Raw genomic sequence first — 19,475 nt, 5'->3', positions numbered from 1 at the left:
AGACTATTTTAATTTCTTGAGGTAAAAAAAAAAGAATGCTTTTCACTTAAATTAATTCTGGATCTACTTCTTTCTCTACTTTTATCCAAATGACTGTCACAAGAAGCTTTCTGACATTAAATTATCAGCTAATTAAAATGACATTAACTTCAACTGAGTCTAGGGATGAAGTGTAATCAACAATAAAAAATTTCTACATTCCACATGTAGTAGGATTTTTTTTTGAACATTTAGTGTAATAATGAACAACTGAAAAGAAACCAAATGCCTATCTATAAAGGTATAGGCACACCAAATATGATACATACAAACACACACACACACACAAACACACAGTGGAATGCTATAGGACAGTGACAAAAATAAAATAAATTTATATATACTGACATGAAAATATCTCCAAGTCATATTGAGTAAATAAATACAGCAAGCAACAACAGATTGAGTAGAATGTTTTTTTGTAAAAGCAAATCAAAATTATATAGCATAATATGAGCATATATATTTTTGTGTAAATATAGAGAAAAACCTCTAAAACGATGCACAAACTGCTAACAGTGGTTATCTCTGAGGAGAACTGTGTGAATTTGATTTCAACAAGAATGCAAGAATGTTTTCCTCTTTTACGTGAGGGACAACAATGATCTAACATGAAATTTAGGGGGAAAAAGATTTTGTTATTAAATTCTCAATTTGATTTAAATAATTAAGCTTATGCAGGCACAGAATCAAAGGAATAGTACTGTGTATATCATTGATATTGACATTTATCATAATTTCTGTAATTACCTAAATGTACCCAAATCTATTTAAGAATGAAAAAGGTATAACAATATTTTTGAGATTTATATCATGACTTTTTTTTCTATAAGAGGTAAAACCACAGTAAAGACAAAAAAGCTAACCTAGCAATTAATTGTATAGAATTTTGTTTCTGAACTTCTTCAGCTACCAATCCTGTATTCGCAAAGTCATGGTATTTCTATAATTTCTCAAACGCAGAGCAACATCTAACATTACCTTTGTAATTTACCAAGTATGCTTTCAATGAACACTTACTGGTCAACTGAAAAAAATTCTACACCAGAATAAGACTTTACTATAATTCTATAATTTGTGTATATTTGTATATGCTGTGTGTGTAAATTTTTTACTAAAGTTTGCCAAAGTTTAAAAGAATAAAAGAACAGACTCTCAAACCTCTACCTTATATTCATCCACAATAATGCTGAGGGCTTCATGACCAGCTTTCCTCATGTCTTCCAATTCTTGTTTATGTTTTTCCTGAAAGAAAAAAGAAACTAAACCATGATTTGTTCTTTTGTTTACAAAATAATAAAACCATTTGACTTTTGCATTCATGAATAATTGAGTGGTTTGTGGCGCACCAATGCTGCAGCTGAAAACAAAGAGAAAAGCTATTAAAAAAAAAAAGTCCTGTTTAAAAGCATTGGGGAGGGCTGTGGCAATGCGAACTTAATGGGAAACAAGAACTCAAGAAAGGAAAACCTCTCTGAGAGGTGAGATAACAGGCAAGGGTGTTATCCCTTGGGGCATTTGGCAATTTTGTGCACCTGGATCAAGAGACAAGAGGCCCTGTGTTACTTCAATAAGCCGGGGTCTCTCTACTTTCTTCTAATTACTTCTCCAGTAATACATACATACCAATAGTCTAATACATACGGAAGTGTGAGAACCACTGGATTAAAGTGACCAACCCTCTGTTCTACCCTCCTCAGAAAGGAAAGGAGGAACTCTCTTTGGAGAACGTTAATATCCTCCAGAGCCTGTCCAATTTTTCAGACACAATGTACATACAGCTTTCAATACAAAATTATCAGAGATGACAACAGACGAGATGAAAAAAAACTGGAAATAGAAAAGACAAAAGAAATAGACCCAGAGAGGATTCAGATATTAGTTATCAAAGAGTGTAAAATATATATGATTAATATGTTCAAGAAAACAGAGGAGAAATGGTGTTCAAATGTTGAGAACCATTTGCAGTTTTCAAAATGGAAACTCAGCCGTATACAAATCCTAGATTCACATTTTCTTTCCTTGAGTTATCTTGACTACGTTACCTTATTTTTTGGTATAAAATGTGTTTTTTTTTAAAGTACGACAGTCAAATTTTCTTTACCTTATATTTAGGTTAACTATACAATTTATCTGCCAAACTGGGTCACTTTTGAGAGTAAAAGGGGTTACTATTAATAACTATACTAGGATAATAGGCCTGAACATGGACTGTCTGGGTAAACCAAAAAGCAAACTCATGCTATTTATAGATTTCTCAGATCTTCTTTTCAATGTTACTTTCTTTAAAGTCACTAGATTATGTCTCATAATTGACTGTTTTGGGTTTATTTTCACAGGTACACATGTGCACTTTCAAAATATAAGGTCCCAGGCGTTTTTTATTTCCTGAAATTTTATTAAATTATATTTTGCATATAGTTCTGTTTCATCACTTTCATTTTCTTCTTCAGGGACTCCATTTATACACATACTGGATCAGTTTTACTTATTTTCTATAATTATGCCTTTCTCTGAAAATCCTTCATTTACTTGATATTTTTCATTTTTCTTTTTGCCATCCTTTATTTTTCTCTCTATAGTATTACATTCACTTTTTTTATTCTTTCAAGCTTAGTCTTCATTTTGGAAGTTTTTCTTTCATTTTATTTCTAATTCTTTTTTGTGTCTGTCAGCTCTCTCTTGTTATATAACTGTTATCCTTTCTCATTTCTGAACTACTCTACTTGTGATTTATGCTATTCTTCAAATTCTTCCATCTTTCTATACAGTTCCACCACAACTCCTTTCTCTTACCCATGTTTCTGTTTACTTTTAGGAAGAGGTTCCTGAATAAGGAATAAGTGAGCCTGAACAACTTCCCTAGCTTCATGATTCTAGGGATCCCTCTTCTGTTGTTAACATAAGGTAACAAAAAAATTTTTTTCAGGATAGCTACTTCTCCAGTACTTTCTGCTATTTGCTTTCTCTGAACCCCTCCTGTCCCAGTATTTGAACATTCTCCTTCCTTCAGTGTCTGTACTAGTCTTACCATTTCCCCTCACTATGCATCTCCGTACTTGAAGAAGTGTGCTCTCTGTGGTTACTTCCAAGAGAAATGAGGGCTCAGAGATGCTGCCAGTTTCAGCTGTTGTCCTCAGATCTGTCTTTCAAGCCCTCTATTCTGATTGGGAACTATTCCTTTGAAGTGGCAATGTGTGGGACCCTAGGCTCTCTTGGGACCATCCTAAATCCCCTTTATATTCTCCTCCATTACTTCAGCACAGATGTGATAGACATGCACGTCTTGCTGTTGTCAATAGTTTAGCTCTACCACCTTGTGCTCTAAAATTCACACGAACTGTCACCTATTTTTTGATGATGTTATTTATAGATTTTTTCTTTAACTATTTTAGCCTAATTTCATAACAAAATCTAAGATTTAAAATTTACGCAGCTTCTGTTGCTGCCATCATCATGCCAAATCCACCCCTTCTTTCTTGGAATATTTTCTTTACTTGGTCCTCCTGCTATCTATTTCTTCTCAGTCTGTTCTGTTGGCTCTTTTCCATTGCCCCAAGTTTGAAATGCAGGAATTCCCTGGGGATCAGATCTCTTCTTTAACTTGTTCAGCCTCTAAGTAATCTTAATTAATTCTATTACTTTAAAAATGATCTATGTACAACTCCTTAATTTATATCTCCAACTCTGCCACGGCTGATCTATGAAGGTCTTTACATGGATATCTAAAAAGCATCTCAAAGTTAACATGTCCAATGTCAAACTTTTGATTTTCTTCTACCAAACTTCCAGTTGCTCAGACAAGAAGATCTTGAAATCATTTTTAATTTCTTTCCTTTTTTCCCTCACAATTCACATGCAATATCTCAGAAAATCCAACTGACTTGATCTTCATTTTTATTTCTTTAACAAACTCTTAAATAATAGGACTGTGTGCCAGGCACCACTCTAAACTCTTTACAAATATTGGTTCATTTATTTTACTTATTTAAACCTCCTATTATCCCCATCTCATAATCCAAAATCTGAGCACTTGTCGACATCTCCACTGCTACTTCTCTAGTCCACATCATAGTCATTTCCCTGAAGATTTTATTTTTCCTTTTTCTCCCAAAGCCCCCCAGTACATAGTTGTGTATTTTCAGTTGTGGATCCTTCTTTTTGTGGCATGTGGGATGCCGCCTCAGCATGGTTTGAAGAGCGGTACCATGTCCGCGCCCAGGATTGGAACTGGCGGAACCCTGGGCCGCCGAAGCAGAGTGCGCGAACTTAACCACTCAGCCACAGGGCAGGCCCCATGGTCATTTCTCAATAGGACTATAATAACATCCTTGTCTCTTTGATTCTACCCTTCCTCCAATACAGCAGCCAAAACAAATCCTTTTAAAGCTTTGGGGCAATCATAAAGAATGTAAGGTGTAATCTCTATGATGGCAGGAATTGTTCACTGCTATATCCACAGCACCTAAAACAGTATCAGGCACAGTGTGGGTGCTCAATAAATATCCGATGAATAATGAAATATCACACATCTGATCAAAATTCCTAAGTAGCTTCCATATTACTGCAAATAAACTCTATAATCCTTCCCATAGCCCAAAACTATATCACTGTCTCCCTAAGTCCCTCCATTTGTTGTCACTGGCTTTTTTCAAATTATTAAGTACATTCCTGCTCTAAGGCTACTGAACTCATCTGCTATGTTTGATATACTCTTCGTCCCAGATACTGCGCTCTCATTTCCTCTAGATATTGCTCAAAAATCATCGTACCAGATAGTCCCTGACCTACTCTATACAAAATAGCACACGCTCATCATTGTCCACTGGTCATGCTTTATTTTTATTCATAGTATCTATCACTACTTCTTGTTTTGTACTTATTGTTCATTGCCTGTCTCCCTCTACTATGTTGGGAAAGACAATGATGGTACTCTCTAGGGCTACAGCACTTGGGAAGGTGAGGAAAAGACAAACACTAAAGAGATTTCAAAGTTTGACATTAAGTTCAATTTGGGAAAGCAAAATTTTACTTACCATTGAATATATGTATCTCAAATGGTGCCTTGTATATAATGTCAGCTCAATAAATAACTGAATAAACAACAGATAGAATGCACAGGATTTGAAGGCCAAATATATTTAGAAAGTGAGAAAAGTGTTTCATTCTTCATTAAAGTGACAGAAACTTATTTAACATCATAATAAGAATGCTAAAAATGTATTTAAAACCTGGTCTTCAAAAAGGAGGCTACTTAATAGGTTCACATGCATGTTTGTTGAATAAATGAATGAGATTATGATCAATGTTCTTTTTCTGATACAAGCTCAGCATATAAATTAACAAACATTTTTTGGCATGTTTATCTGTTAAATGAGTGAGTTGGATTAATTCATTTCTAAATACCATTCCAACTTTCTTAATGCTATTCTATGATATAGTATGCTAAAACTAGATCAAGTTGCCTTTGCTTACTTCAAAGTTACCGATGGCAATCACACAACCACATTGTGACACACCAGGCTGTCCAGTTACCAAAAGAAAAACACAGGAACAACCAAAGAGTCATCCACGGCCTGCATTTTTATTTTAAGAATATAGAGCCAAAAATTTACAACCTATCTTCAAAGTAGTCAAAACCAAATTTGACCATGATAGCTTTCTTTCAAAATGTCAAACCTAAAACCATCACTAGAAAGGGAAGATTCAGGAAAATGTCCTCACCTTAAATAAAACTACAGACATTTTAAACAAGAAGAGACTTTAAAGGTAAGCTATTCCAGTGTATTCATTTTATAAATGAGGAAACTGAGGGCTATAGAGGTCAAGAAGTTTGTTCAAGGTCACTGAGTTCAATAAAGGCAGGGTAAAGCCTGAATCAGATCTGATAGCCAACCCAATATTTATTGAAAAATATCCTGTCAAAGACTTAACTATTTGAGAATATTCCCAATTCCTCATCAACAGATTTGTTTTCTACATAAACATGTCATAAGTCACGCCTTCTGATGAAAGAAAGACACAAATTGATCACTCTTGGTAAAATCTGAAATAGTCATCAATGCATTACTGCCAACCAGAAATTAAGGTCTGACAAAAATGATGTAAAATAAGGTGCTTTTCAAAGGTTACCAGAAGCACATTCCAACCAATTCTCCACTATCCATAACCACTCCAATACCAACTCCTTGCCAAAATTATTAAACATACACAGGTCTAATACCCTTAACATGCCTGGACATGATTAGTATTGAAAAATTATTTGTTGAACAAATACATATATAAATAGGAACCACAAAATTAACAAATATCAATGCTTCACAGAAAAATGAGAAATCAGCAAAATTTTTTAAGTAATCTCATTGGTATATTGATGACAAAACTCAATTCAGACATTTGAATCCAGATTTATACAAAATTTTTTTTAAAGCCCAAGCTTATGGCACAAACTGATAAACATTTCTCAATTAACATTATATAATTGTTGGCCATTGCCAAACCAAGTAGAACCCATACTAATCACCTCTAATAAATTAATCCATGCATAGTAACAGGATCCTCTGCTACACAGATGGTAAAAGCCAACATGTGATTGACATATTTGGAATGGATTACTACAGTACTTAAAAAAGAGGAAGAGAGGGAGGGAGGAAGGAAGTTAAGAAGGTAGGAAGTTAGGAAGTTAAGGAAGGAAGGAAGGGAACTCCAAAGATCAATCAACCATTATATTCTACCTATTAGAAAGCAGTTGCTTCTCACTTTCTAAATTCTTTGGCCAAGAACAAATCTATAATTAGGCTGAACATAATTAGCAGAACATAATTAGCTAATATTGTCTGATTGAGAAAAATTTTCCAATACAAGTTTCACCACCACTTCCTCTGAAGCCACAAGATTACTTCCCTTTCACAACAACTAATCAACTATATTGGACAAGGCGGCCATAAACACCTCCAGACATTCCAAAAGGAAATTTGCAGGGCAAGAAATCAAAATAAAGATAGTAGGATAAAATCCAACCGATGCACTGAAACGTTCTGACTGAGAAATGGTATCAAATCTCCCCACCAAAATCTGAAGAATCCAACACACCGACGTGGCCTAGTTGTAAATGTCAGAGAAGCACAAAGAAGATTAAAATACCCCATATGTGCCTACTTTGTCAAAACAGAACAAAAACAACAAGACACCACCTCACCATCTCCCACTGACCCCACAATTGACAGCTGTAACAACCTAGTTGGTTTCTAAGGGAAAGTAGGTTTCACTGGCATGACACAGCATTATGCAATAGGAAGTTTTTCCCACTGAATAAATGTTTAGTCACTATTTCCTCATTCTATCTCATTTCTTAGTCTCTCTATACAACCGGTAACAATTAACAACACATGACAGAATCCTTCAAAATCTTACACTCTCACAGACTAGTTCAAGTATTTAGTCAAACATAAAATGAGAGAAAAAAATAACACAAGTACATAAGAATCAGTCTAAAGATATAAAGTAATATTACATAGGAAGTAAAGCATTTTTGCTATAGTAAACTATACCCAGTACTGAAACAGACACCCTTAATAAGTGTGTCCCTTTAACTTAAGATTTCCAAAATCTTTCAAAGGATTAATTTTCATTTCTGGCCCTATCTCATTAATGGCTGCCTTAACACATGGCATGGATTTTTATCAGCACACAGAATCCAAAACCATAAGCTTTGCTGAATCCTCTCAATCAAAAACAAGATAAAACAAACTCCTTCTGGAAGCTTCCTAACAGATGCTATGATAAAGAAATGCAAAGCACCCCACAACTTGTTCACACTAGCACACAAGTAATTGACTTTTCCATATGCTAACGTACAAAACCCAGACATGACAATGTCAAATCCATGTCTAAACCAAAACTTTAAGAAAAGGATTTAGCAGTTAGCAAATGAGAAATGAATAAGCAGGTCACACTTAATTTATCACCCTGAAGATGAAAATACTTATGCAAGAGAAATTCACAAGTGAAGATGATATATTTACAACAGTGCCATTATTGTTATTAGCATTTCTCCATTAGCATAACATCTCCTCTACCAACTACAATCTGTTAAAGAATAAAGGCCAAATCCTGCACAGCCTAGAATATGGTCTCTTGCATAACCCACGCTACATTCCTGACTAATTTGTTGATTGGATTGGCCCTGTTCCAACCGCTACTTCAACGTCATCTTATTATTTGCTCCAATAGGAAAAGCAGAAACTCCACTTTGCGCCAGATTTAAAAGAAATTACTATTTATCTTCGACTTTGAGTGAAAGTCAAAGGCAAAGTGCCTTGAGAAGCAGATGCTCAAAACTAACTCAAGGCAAGCAGAGAAAAAAAAGAAGAGAATGGAAAGGAGAAAAGGAGGAAAAGAAGATGAAGGAAAGGGAGAGGAAGGAAGAGGGGGAGGAGGAAGGAAAGGAGGGACTCAAAGACAGTTTCAATCATAAAAAGGGCTGTACCGACTTGTCTTGGGACAATCACAAAAAATCATCCTACTTTCCTACTTTGGGGTATCAAGGAAAAATTCCCACCAGCTAATGTTAAAGACTTACGCCTTATGAATACAATAAATCTACAAACATTATCCCAATCAATAAGGACATAAACCTAAAATTCTTCTAATTTTTTATCACTTTTCCCATTTTAAGCCTACTCTCCAAAGTTTGATTGTATTTCAATTCTGGTAACAGAATGTATTTTAACTCTGGTAACAGAAAGGGACTTTCTAATAACACGGCTTCTCAAAACATTTAATACTTTGATTGAGAAAAGAAAAATCACTTAATAATAAAACTTACTTTTTTAATGTTTTGGTCATTTATCTTTGTAATCTGAGTGTTTCTGTCCACAGTATTATAATTTGCCTTCACTTTTTGTTTTCTTTTTAAAGATTGGCACCTGGGCTAACAACTGTTGCCAATTTTCTTTTTTTTTTTTTGCTTTCTACTTTTTCTCCCCAAACCCTCCCCAGTACACAGTTGTATATTTTAGTTGTGGGTCCTTCTAGTTGTGGCATGTGGGATGCTGCCTCAGCATGGCCTGATGGGTGGTGCCATGTCCGCGCTCAGGATCCAATGCAGCGAAACCCTGGGTCGCTGAAGTAGAGCGTGCAAACTTAACCACTGGGCCAAAGGGCCGGTCCCTGCCTTCACCTTTTTAAATACACTGAAATTCATCTTTGGTGCTTATAGCGGGTTGAATTGTGACCCCCAAAAAGATATGTTCAGTCCTAATCCCTGGTATCTGTGAATGTAGTCTTATTTGAAGATAGGGTCTCTGCAGATAGAATTAAATATTGTGAGGTAAGATCATCTTGGATTTAGAGAGGGCCTTAGATCCTAAGATTAGTTTCTTTATAAAACAAAGGAGAGTGAGATGCGAAACACAGAGATTCTGGGGAGAAGGCCACATGAAGATGGAAGCAGAAACAGAGTTACACCGCCACAAGCCAAAAAACATCAGGTGCCAGTAAAAGTAGGAAGAGGCAAGGAAAGATTCTCCTCTAGAAGCTTTGGAGGAAGCAAAGTCCTGCTGACATGTTGATTTTAGACTTCTCACTTCCATAACTGTGAGAGAATAAAGTTCTGCTGTTAAGATAACAAGGTCATGAAATTTTGTTATAGCAGCTTTAGGAAATTAACACAGATTTTGGTGCTAAGAATGCGGGTGCTACCGTAACAAATACCTAAAAATGTGGAAGTGGCTTGGGAATTAAAGAGTAGGTAGAGGCTGGAAGAATTTTGAGTTACAAGATAGAAAAAGCCAAGATTGCTTTGAAGAAATAGTTGGTAGAAATATGGACATTAAAGGTGCTTCTGGTGAGGTCTCAAAAGGAAATGAGGAACATGTTATTGGAAACTAGAAGATAGGTGATCTTTGTTATAAAGTGGTAGAAATCTTGGCTGAACTGTGTTCTGTTGGGTGGAAAGTAGAACGTGTAAGTGATGAACTTTCATATTTAGTTGAGCAAATTTCTAAGCAAAGTATTGAAGGCATGGCCTGGTTTCTCCTTGCTGTTTACGGTAAAATACAAGAGGAAAGAGGTATACTGAGAAAGGACATGTTAAACAAAAAGGAACCAGCACTTGATGATTGGGGAGGTTCTCAGTCTATCTAGATTGCAAAGGATGCTAGAATTTAGAAAATTCACTTTTCTGAAAACATGCTCTGAGAGAAGGTCAAGGGTGTGACCAGATAACTTTTTGCTCAAGAGATTAGGCATGTGACTCAAGGATCCAATCAACCATCTCAGTAGAAGTCAGGAAAAGAAACAAGATTATGCAGAAAGGATCTGTGGAAAACCCATTTGTCTGAGGCATGAATCTCCTCAACTTACACAGGAAATCCATAAGGTCTTTAAGAATGTTATACCAGCAGAAATATCGCAAGCCTAAATGGAAGGAGAGAGAAATGGGATGAAATGAAAGAAGGTTGTTTGGGCTTCTGGGATTCTACAGGAAAGAAACAGGCTGTTAGCTACATGGCTGCAAACATGGGCTAACCTTCAAGAAAAAGGAGGAATGACTCTGAGGGCAGAGCCTTGAGAGGCTAGAGCAAGGGGCCCAGATACAGCAGCTTGAGCTATGGGGGCAGAGGCTGGCAAAACCACAGCCACAGAGGGTGACAAAATCATGCGTAGAGAGTGTGAACAAGCCAGAGCCATAAGCACAGACAGCAAATGAGCTGCAGCCAAAAACCCAGATACTGACCAAACCAGAGCCATAGTTCCACAGGCTCACCAAGCTGGAGCCACGGGCAGACAGGGTGGAGCATCAAGCCACAGAGGATTATTCTCAGGCCTTGAAACCTAATGGACTTTGCTCTTCTGTGTTTCAAACTTACTTAAGACTGGTGATTCCTTTATGTCTTCCAATTTCTCCCTTTTGGAATGGGAATGTCTATCCCATACCTGTTCCATCACCGTATTCTTGAAGCTGGTAACTTATTTTCTAGTTTGACATGTGCACCAATGAAGAGGAATTTTGCTCCAGGATGGGTCATATCCAGAGCCTCATCCATATCTGGTTTAGATAATTTAGATAACATTTGGGATTTTTTAGCTAAAGATATTTAGATGAGATTTTGGATTTAGAGCTGGTGCTGAAATGGGTTGAAATTTATGGGGATACTGGAATGGAGTGAATATATTTTGCACTTTGGAAGGACAGGAATTTTGGGAAGCCAGGAGGTAGACTGTAGTGGGTTGAACTGTGTCCTTAAAAAAGATATGTCCAAGTTCTAATTTCCAGTACCTATGAATGTAAATTTATTTGAAAAACAGAGTTTTTGCAGATATAATTAAGTTAAGGAGTGTCACGTGAGATGATCCTGGATTTAGAGTGGACCCTAAATCCAATGACTGGTTTTCTGGGTGTTTTTGTTGTTTTTTTGAGATAGAATTGACACATAAGACTATACTGGTTTTACATGTAAAACAATGATTTGATATTGTATATATTACAAAATGATCACCATAATTAGTCTAGTTAAGATCTGCCACCATACAGCTACAAAGTTTTTCTTTCCTTGTGATGAGAATTTTTAAGATTTACCCCCTTAACAACTTTCAAATATGCAATACAGTATTTTTAACTATAGTTACCATGTTATACATTACATCCACAGGACTCCTTTATTTTATAACTGTGAGTTTGTACCTTTTGATCCTCTTTACCCATTTCTCCCACCTCCTCACCCCCATCTCTGGCAATCACCAATCTGTTTCTATATCTATCAGCTTGTTTATTTTTTAGATTCCAAATATAAATGAGATTATATGGTATTCGTCTTTCTTGGACTTATTTCACTTAGCATAATGCCCTGAAAGTTCATCCATATTGTCATAAATGGCAAGATATTCTTTTTTATGGCTGAATAATATTCCATTGTATATATGAATACACCTCATTCTCTTTATCCATTCATCCACTGACAGACACTTAGGCTGTTTCTATATCTTGGCTATTGAAAACAATGATGCAACGAACATGGGGTGCAGATATCTTCTTGAGTTAGTGCTTTTGTTTTCTTCAGATAAATAACCAGAAGTTGAACTGCTGGGTCATATCATGGTTCTACTTTGAATTTTTTGAAGAACCTCCATACTACTTTCCACAGTGGCTGCACAAATTTACATGCTCACCACCAGTGCACAAGGGTTCTCTTTTCTCCACATCCTTGCTAACACTTATTAGTGTCTTTTTGATAACAGCTATTCTGACAGGTGTGAGGTGATAGCTCATGGTTGTTTTGATTTTCATTTCCCTGATGATTAGTGATGTTGAGCACTTTCTCATGTACATGTTGGCCATCTGCAAGTCTTCTTTGGAATATGTCTGTTCAGATCTTCTGCCCACTTTTTAATTGGATTGTTTGTCTTTTTGCTATTGAGTTGTATGAGGTTTTTTTTTAATAGATTTTGAATATTAACTCATCAGATAGATGATTTTCAAATCTATTCTGCCATTCAATAGGTTGCCTTTTCATTATGTTGATGGTTTCCTTCGCTGTTTAGTTTGATATAGTCCCACTTGTTTATTTTTGCTTTCGTTGCCTTCATTTTTGGTTTCAGATCTAAAGAAAATATCATTGCCAAGACCAACATCAAGGAGCTTACTGCCTATGTTTCCTTCTAGGAGTTATATGCTTTTAGGTCTTACATTCAAGTCTTCGATCCCTTGAGTTAATTTTTTGAGTTAATTGTTCTGTATGGTGTAAGATACTAACAGCTCACATTTTGAGGGAGGAAACAATAATTCTAGCTTCCCTGTAACTCCATGTAGGCAGATGCTTTCTCTGTCTATTGGCATCTGTTTCACATCAGGCAAAGGATATATATATAAGCAAGTGTTTACTAAATATTTATTGAGGAAGAGAATAGTGGACCTAGAAGAAAGGCCTCATTCAAATGCCAATAGCTAAACTTAAATTTCCTCATTTGTAAAAAGGAGATAATAACCTCACAGGATTATTGCGAGAATTAAATAAATAACACACATAAAGTACATAGCATAGTGTCTTGCGCATAGCGCCCACTCAGTAAATATCAGTTTTCCTCATCATCATCTTCCCTTCACTTTTGATGAAAAATGGGAAGAAGATAAATCAGAGAGATTTTATTTGAAAGTTTCTGTCTCAGAGAGAAGACTATATACACTGATCAAGTTTGACATTGAATATGGATAAGCGTATTACACACATGAAAGAAATCTATTTTTTTTAAATGAAGGAAGAAAATATTCACAGAAATGGGGAGAAGGCCCACACTATAAGGAAATTTCTTCTACTCTCTATACATGACCATGAAGATGATATCTCTTCTAAATACATATTCATTTATTAGAGTTCAATTGTGTCGAAAAGGAGATAGAAACCGGCAAATATATATGCTGGCACAGCCACCACCAAAATTCACTATTGTCTTATAAAATTAGTCAATTAATGATTATTATGTGATTTTATTAACTCCAAATTAGATATATTCTTTTAAGATTTGAAAAGTCACTCAACGTAATTCCTCCATAAATGTTACCGTCTTAGTATAACTTTGACTTCTTATTGCAATTATGCTCCTAAAATTTTACACTGCACTTTTTTCCTTTTGTCAAAATACCTATTGGTTCCAAAGTATAAGAACAATAATTACTTTAGATATGAATTTAAAATACCAGAAGAAATTATTTGCAACTTACAAAATATGAATTACATCTTTCAGATGCTAAATTACTTTTCTGTCTCTCTTATTCTGGCAAAAGTAGCTGGAAAGTCAGCAAAAACATTATCTCATTCTGAGAAAAGTCATGTCAATTTTTCTGATATTGTTAGGGTAATGCATACTGTCTGTCGAGAAACAGAGGCATCAGCCTTGATAGGGCTACAAAATCCTCAATGCATCAAAAGATCAAATAACACAGATCCCTGGAGAAGTTGTTTGGTAAAATGAGAGAAAAACATTCCACAAATATTTGCTATATTATAAAAATGTATGTGTAACAGTCCTACTAGTGAATATTTAGTTTCATACTTATAGACCTAGAAAATACCATAATGATGAAAAAGACATATTCCTCCCCCCTACTCCCTATTTTGTAAATGATGAAATTATAGGTAGTGATATAAAGAAATTGAACTGTTGGTAAAAAATTTTTCCCCAAGTTCATTATTCCATGTGATAGGAAACTGAGTAACTCTTTTGACTCCTTGCTTCACCCACCTACTTACTCCCTCCTTCCCTACACACAGAAGGTAAGGTGATTTGTATAATTGTTGAGTTGATAAGAAAAAGTTGAGCATGTGTAGTTCAGCATCCTTACTTTTTCCATCAATCTCTTTCTTTCAATCTCTCCCTTTCCCACTTCCATATATAGACATGTGTGTACACAGAGACATATGTATATGAATATAGGCATCCACAATATTATGCATGTATGTCACATATATGTTATATATGATATATCAGAAATTGATAGGGATATTGATAGAGGGGATATAAATGTATGTTTTATATACACACACACACATTATATATGATATATGTCTGTGTGTGTATCCTTTTGTCTCATATCACTCTTAATCTTTCTCTCTCAACTGACTGCAAGAAACATGAATTTTCTACTCTTCAATGCCTTAAATTTACAGGGCCAGGCTCCTAAGCAGAGTATCTAAGGTTGTCCAGCTACACTAAATGAAAAGGCAAACAAGTCTCTAAAATTCAGACATGTAATATTAGCGATCCTTTCTATCCAGGAACCTAGCCTATTATTTCACACCTTCTCTTCACAGTCAAAGATCCAGTATCTCCTCAACCCTCCTTACTCCATTCTCATAAACTGGAAGCTAACAGAAAAGACTTTCCACATTCTCCTACTATCATATCTACTAGTTTATCTCTACCAGTACCCATATATGCAGTCTTCCCTACTCTTATTATAAAAGAACCGAAGGTAACAGTTTTATCTGAAGATAACACTTCTTACTCATCTGCTAGATCCTATACCCTCTCGTCTATTCAGGGACTTTGTTCACCTCCTAGCATCTCTCTCACTTGATCATCAATTCTCCCATTCAGTTGATTCAATCTAGTAATGACATAAACATGCTATAAATTTCCCATCAAAAAAAAACTTCCCCCGTCCCACACCCACTGAAGAGTTGTCTCTACTCATTGTGCCTCCACTTCCTTTTCTCCCATTCTCTTAAATATACTCCAAGAGGCCTTCATTCCCACCACGATGCAAAAACTGCTCAGCAAGATAACAAATGGCCTACTGCATTAGTTATCCACTGCTGCCATACAAATTACTACAAACTTAATAGATTAAAACAAACACAAATTTATTATCTGACAGTTCTGTAAATCAGAAGACAACATAGGTGTCACCAGGCTAAAATCAAGGTACTGGCAGGACTGCTTCTTTCTGGAGGTTCTAGGGGAGACCCTTTTCCTTGTTGTTGGCAGAACTCAGTTCCTTGCACACAGTTCCCACATCTCAGGACCAGCAACAGGGCACCAAATTCTTCCCACGCTTCTCTCTCTGTCTCTCTCTCACACATACACACATACATGCACACACACCACAGCCAGGAAAGGTTCACTTTTAAGGAGTATGTGATTAGATTCGGCCCACCAAGATAATAGAGGATAATCTCTCCACTTCAAAGTCTAAAACCTTAATCATACCTATAAAATCCCTTTTGCCATGTAAGGTAATATATTCACAGGTTCTGGGGATTAGCATGTGACATCCAGGAGTGGTAGGGGCATTATGGAGCCTACTACACCTATAAAAGTTGTTTCTCAGTCCTCATTTTAGGTAACCTTTCAGCAGCATTTGACAATTTGACCACTCTCTCCTTTCTGAAACCGTGTCTTCTCTCAGCCTAAACAACCAATTCTCGTTTCTCCTCTTACCTCAATGGCCACTTATTCTTAAATCTTTTATTGGTCCCTCTTCATCTTCTTTTAAATATTGGAGTGTCTCAAATTTCAGAAGTAATGATAATAAGGATGATGAAACAATAACAAGATTCATCTACAGAGAACTGCAGTTTTCCAAGTGTGGTCAAGGAACCCTAAGTGTAATAGGCAAAATAATGGCCTCCCAAAGATAAACACATCCTAATGCCTGGAACCTGTAAATAGATAGGCAACGTGGCAAAGAAGAATTAAGGTAGCAAATGGAAGTAATATGGCTAATCACCTGGCTTAGGGAGATTATCCTGGTGAGTCCAATGTCATCACCAGGGTCCTTGAATGTCAAAGAGGGAGGCAGAAGAGTCTGTGTCAGAGTGATGCAATAGAAGAAAGCCACGACTGGCCATTACTGGTTTTGAAAATGCAAGGGAGCCATAAGCCAAGGAATGAAGACTTATAACAGAAACGGAAATCTAATTTACTGAGTGTTCCCTGAACCCTTTCAGAAAGTTCATAAACTCAAAACTATTTTCATAAACATACTAAGGTGTGTCTTTTTTACTCTCATTCTCTGATGAACACACAGTGAAATTTTCCCAGAGGTGGCAGGACCTGTGATATCCCCAAAGATTGAATAAACAAGGAGATGTGAGAACCCAGCTGTCTTTCATGAAGCCAGAGGGTAGAGAGATTTGCAAAAAGATAAAACAATGCTATTCTTCTCACTAAATTTGTTTTTATTTTGGAAAATATAGTATGTTTTCATAAAAAAATGTTATTTAACAGATAATTAGTTTACTATTGTTTCTTAAATGAGTTAATAAATATTTTTTAAATTTCTGTTTTATAATCTAATATGGTAAATATCAATAGATACAACCCACATAATCAAAAGCCCCTTTGGGATCCACAATAATTATTACAAGTATAAAATGGTCCTAAACACCAAAATGTTTAAGAACCACTTAAATAGAGCTTACTATGTGCCAAACACAGCTCTAAGTAGTATTTAGATTAACACAGTAATTTAATCCACACAATGATCCTAACAGAGAAGTACTATGTTATCCTTATTTTACAGATGAGGAAATTGAAATTCATTAGGAATAAGCAACATGCCCAAAGTCACACTAAATAGCTGAGGTAAGATTCAAACCTTAGCAGTCTGCCTCAGGTCTGTGGTAGAACACAGCCTCTCAGGTTTCAAACTTTATCAATATTTACTCTGAAGGCGATCTCTAGTCACATGTTTAAATGCTCCAGCCCCAAGCTTCTAACTCCAGACTCTCGTACCTATTGCCTATTCAACATACCTAACTGGACAACTAAAAGTCACCTCAAATTTAACCTTCCCCCAGCTGAAGTGATTCCTCTCCTCTTCAAATATTTTGTCTCTCATATTTCCCATGTCAGTAAATGAGAACTGTTCAAGCTTGTTACACCAAAGATCTGAAGGATTCTTTCCTTCACGCTACACATTAGTCCATCAGAAATCCCCGTCAGCTCTGCCTTAGAGACATACCAGAATCCAACCACTCCGCACCTCCACTTGCTACTACCCGCTAAGGCAAGCCATCTCCTCTGCCCTGAAATACAGTGAGAGCCTCCTACTAGTCTTCTTCCAGCTATATGGTATATTTTCCCCACAGCAATCAAAGTGATTTTTTTTTTAATGAGGGCCAATCCCTCTTTTCCTCAAAATAGCGTTCCATGTCAATCAGGGTAAGGGCCAAAATCCTTATCTTGGCTTACAAGGCCTTATATAATATGGCTCTACCGTATCTCTCTAATCTTACTTGCCTATGATTATTTCTTCCAGCAACCCAATCTTCTCTTTCTAAAAACACATCAAATACAACCTTAGCTCTTCACACTGTTTCCTCTGCCTGCCTCCCATCCCCCACACACCCCCAAGATTCATAAGGTCTATACCTTTCTTTCCAAAAGGTCTCTTGTCAGAGAGGCTTTCCACTACCACCCTAACATATCCTATCATTTTCCAGCTCCTTACTCTGTGTTATTTTTCTTCATAGCACTTATCATGGTGTGACAAACTACAAATTTACCTCTTTGTTCCATGTCTATGTCCCCACTAAAAGGTAGACTCTAATAAATTCAGGACTTTGTCACTTGGGTTCAGAACTTCTCCCCTAACAATGTCTGGTGAGTTGGTGCTCACTATTTATTAATCATTCGTTAAGTTGATTAATCTAGGAAAAATACTCGCAATAAAAATAATACTCATAACAGAAAATATATCTATCAAGGTTTCTAAGAAATATTGTAATTCTAAAAGCGAAATGTTCAAAATATGGGAACAGATAATTCGTAAAAACAAAAAAAAGCACTTGAAAATATTTTTAAGTCCAACACAATGAATAATTTTTTAAAATTCAAATGAAACTATTTCATGAGTTTCAAATAACAAAACTCTTCCTAAATGCAAGTTAAGTTGACCAATAAGGCAAGCATGAGACAAGCACTGACAATGTAACTTGGCCCAACCTTTTATGAAACCAATTAATGTTTATATTTTCATCCTCTGATCCAGTAATTCCTCTTCCTCACTAAAAAGAAAAATCAAGACAGGATTTTCTACATAAAGATATTCAGGGATAACATGATTTTAAAGTAGTAAAGAAAATAAAAATAACAATCTAGATGTACAACAAGCAGCCGATGATTTTGAAAATTATGGCTAATTCCTATGATGGAATATTATGGAGTTATGTTTGTAAAGAATTTATTAGAATATAGGAAATGTTTAAGTTATGTTAGATGGATAATAATAGCATACAAATAGTATGACTTTGGTCACATTCAAATAGTCATTAAAAAGAAAAACATATCAAATGCACAGTGTTGTTTGTTAGAAGTATTACAGATAATTTAATAAATCTTGGCACAAAAGACAAATCTCCAAGGAACAATGATTATCATCAAAACTATGCTGTAAATTGAAAGAACTATAGTAAAGTATTTAAATTGAGGACAACTAGCCTGGAAAAACTAGTTGATACTAAGGCTTTAATAAGCACTCAGTAACTCGAACCATTTTGCATATCGTCCAGATAAAACACAGCACTGTTAAAACAAAAATCTTTTTACAGAAGGAATTAATTTGAATACACTGAAAAATGGAAAATACTGTCTTCAGTTAGTAGCAACTCTTTAAAAAAAAAATGGAAAATTACATGCAATGATTCATATAAATATACAAAATTAGAACAGTTATCAAATTTTAGTTTAGAAAAAAAATTTTCCCACAGGACATTCTGGCAAGGACTATTTCTTTTCTTCTTCTTTAAGGTGATTCAACAATGAATTACCCGTGGTCACAGAAGCATAACCAATGACAAATCTTTCTATTCTCCCATCTACTTTTATGTTTGTAATCATTCCCAAAATGCTTCTCCATTTTCTAGGAATAAAAAATACCATGCATGCAGGAAATAACAATTTATTAGGATTTGAACAAAGCTTTAGAAAATAAA

General features: G+C 35.6%; 1 protein-coding gene across 42 annotated transcripts in view; it reads right to left on the bottom strand.

Annotated features, from left to right (window-relative positions):
* The window catches only part of CCDC91 (coiled-coil domain containing 91), a 376,603-nt gene that overhangs the window by 163,244 nt on the left and 193,884 nt on the right, over nt 1–19,475 (bottom strand). For 36 of the 42 annotated variants that reach the window (XR_002808691.2, XR_011440005.1, XR_011440006.1 and 33 more), the window contains one exon: nt 1,207–1,284. The exons of the other annotated variants lie outside the window; for them this stretch is intronic. Coding sequence is in view for 33 of the 36 variants with exons in the window: in XM_070271143.1 (XP_070127244.1) it covers nt 1,207–1,284 (78 nt within the window). In the remaining 3 variants the exon portion in view is untranslated. The remainder of the gene's footprint in view (nt 1–1,206; nt 1,285–19,475) is intronic. 42 annotated transcript variants of the gene reach the window in all.

The sequence above is a fragment of the Equus caballus genome, chromosome 6 (assembly GCF_041296265.1).
Source record: "Equus caballus isolate H_3958 breed thoroughbred chromosome 6, TB-T2T, whole genome shotgun sequence".
In the NCBI taxonomy this organism is placed as follows: Eukaryota; Metazoa; Chordata; class Mammalia; order Perissodactyla; family Equidae; genus Equus; species Equus caballus.
This window is presented reverse-complemented; position numbering and strand designations above follow the sequence as displayed.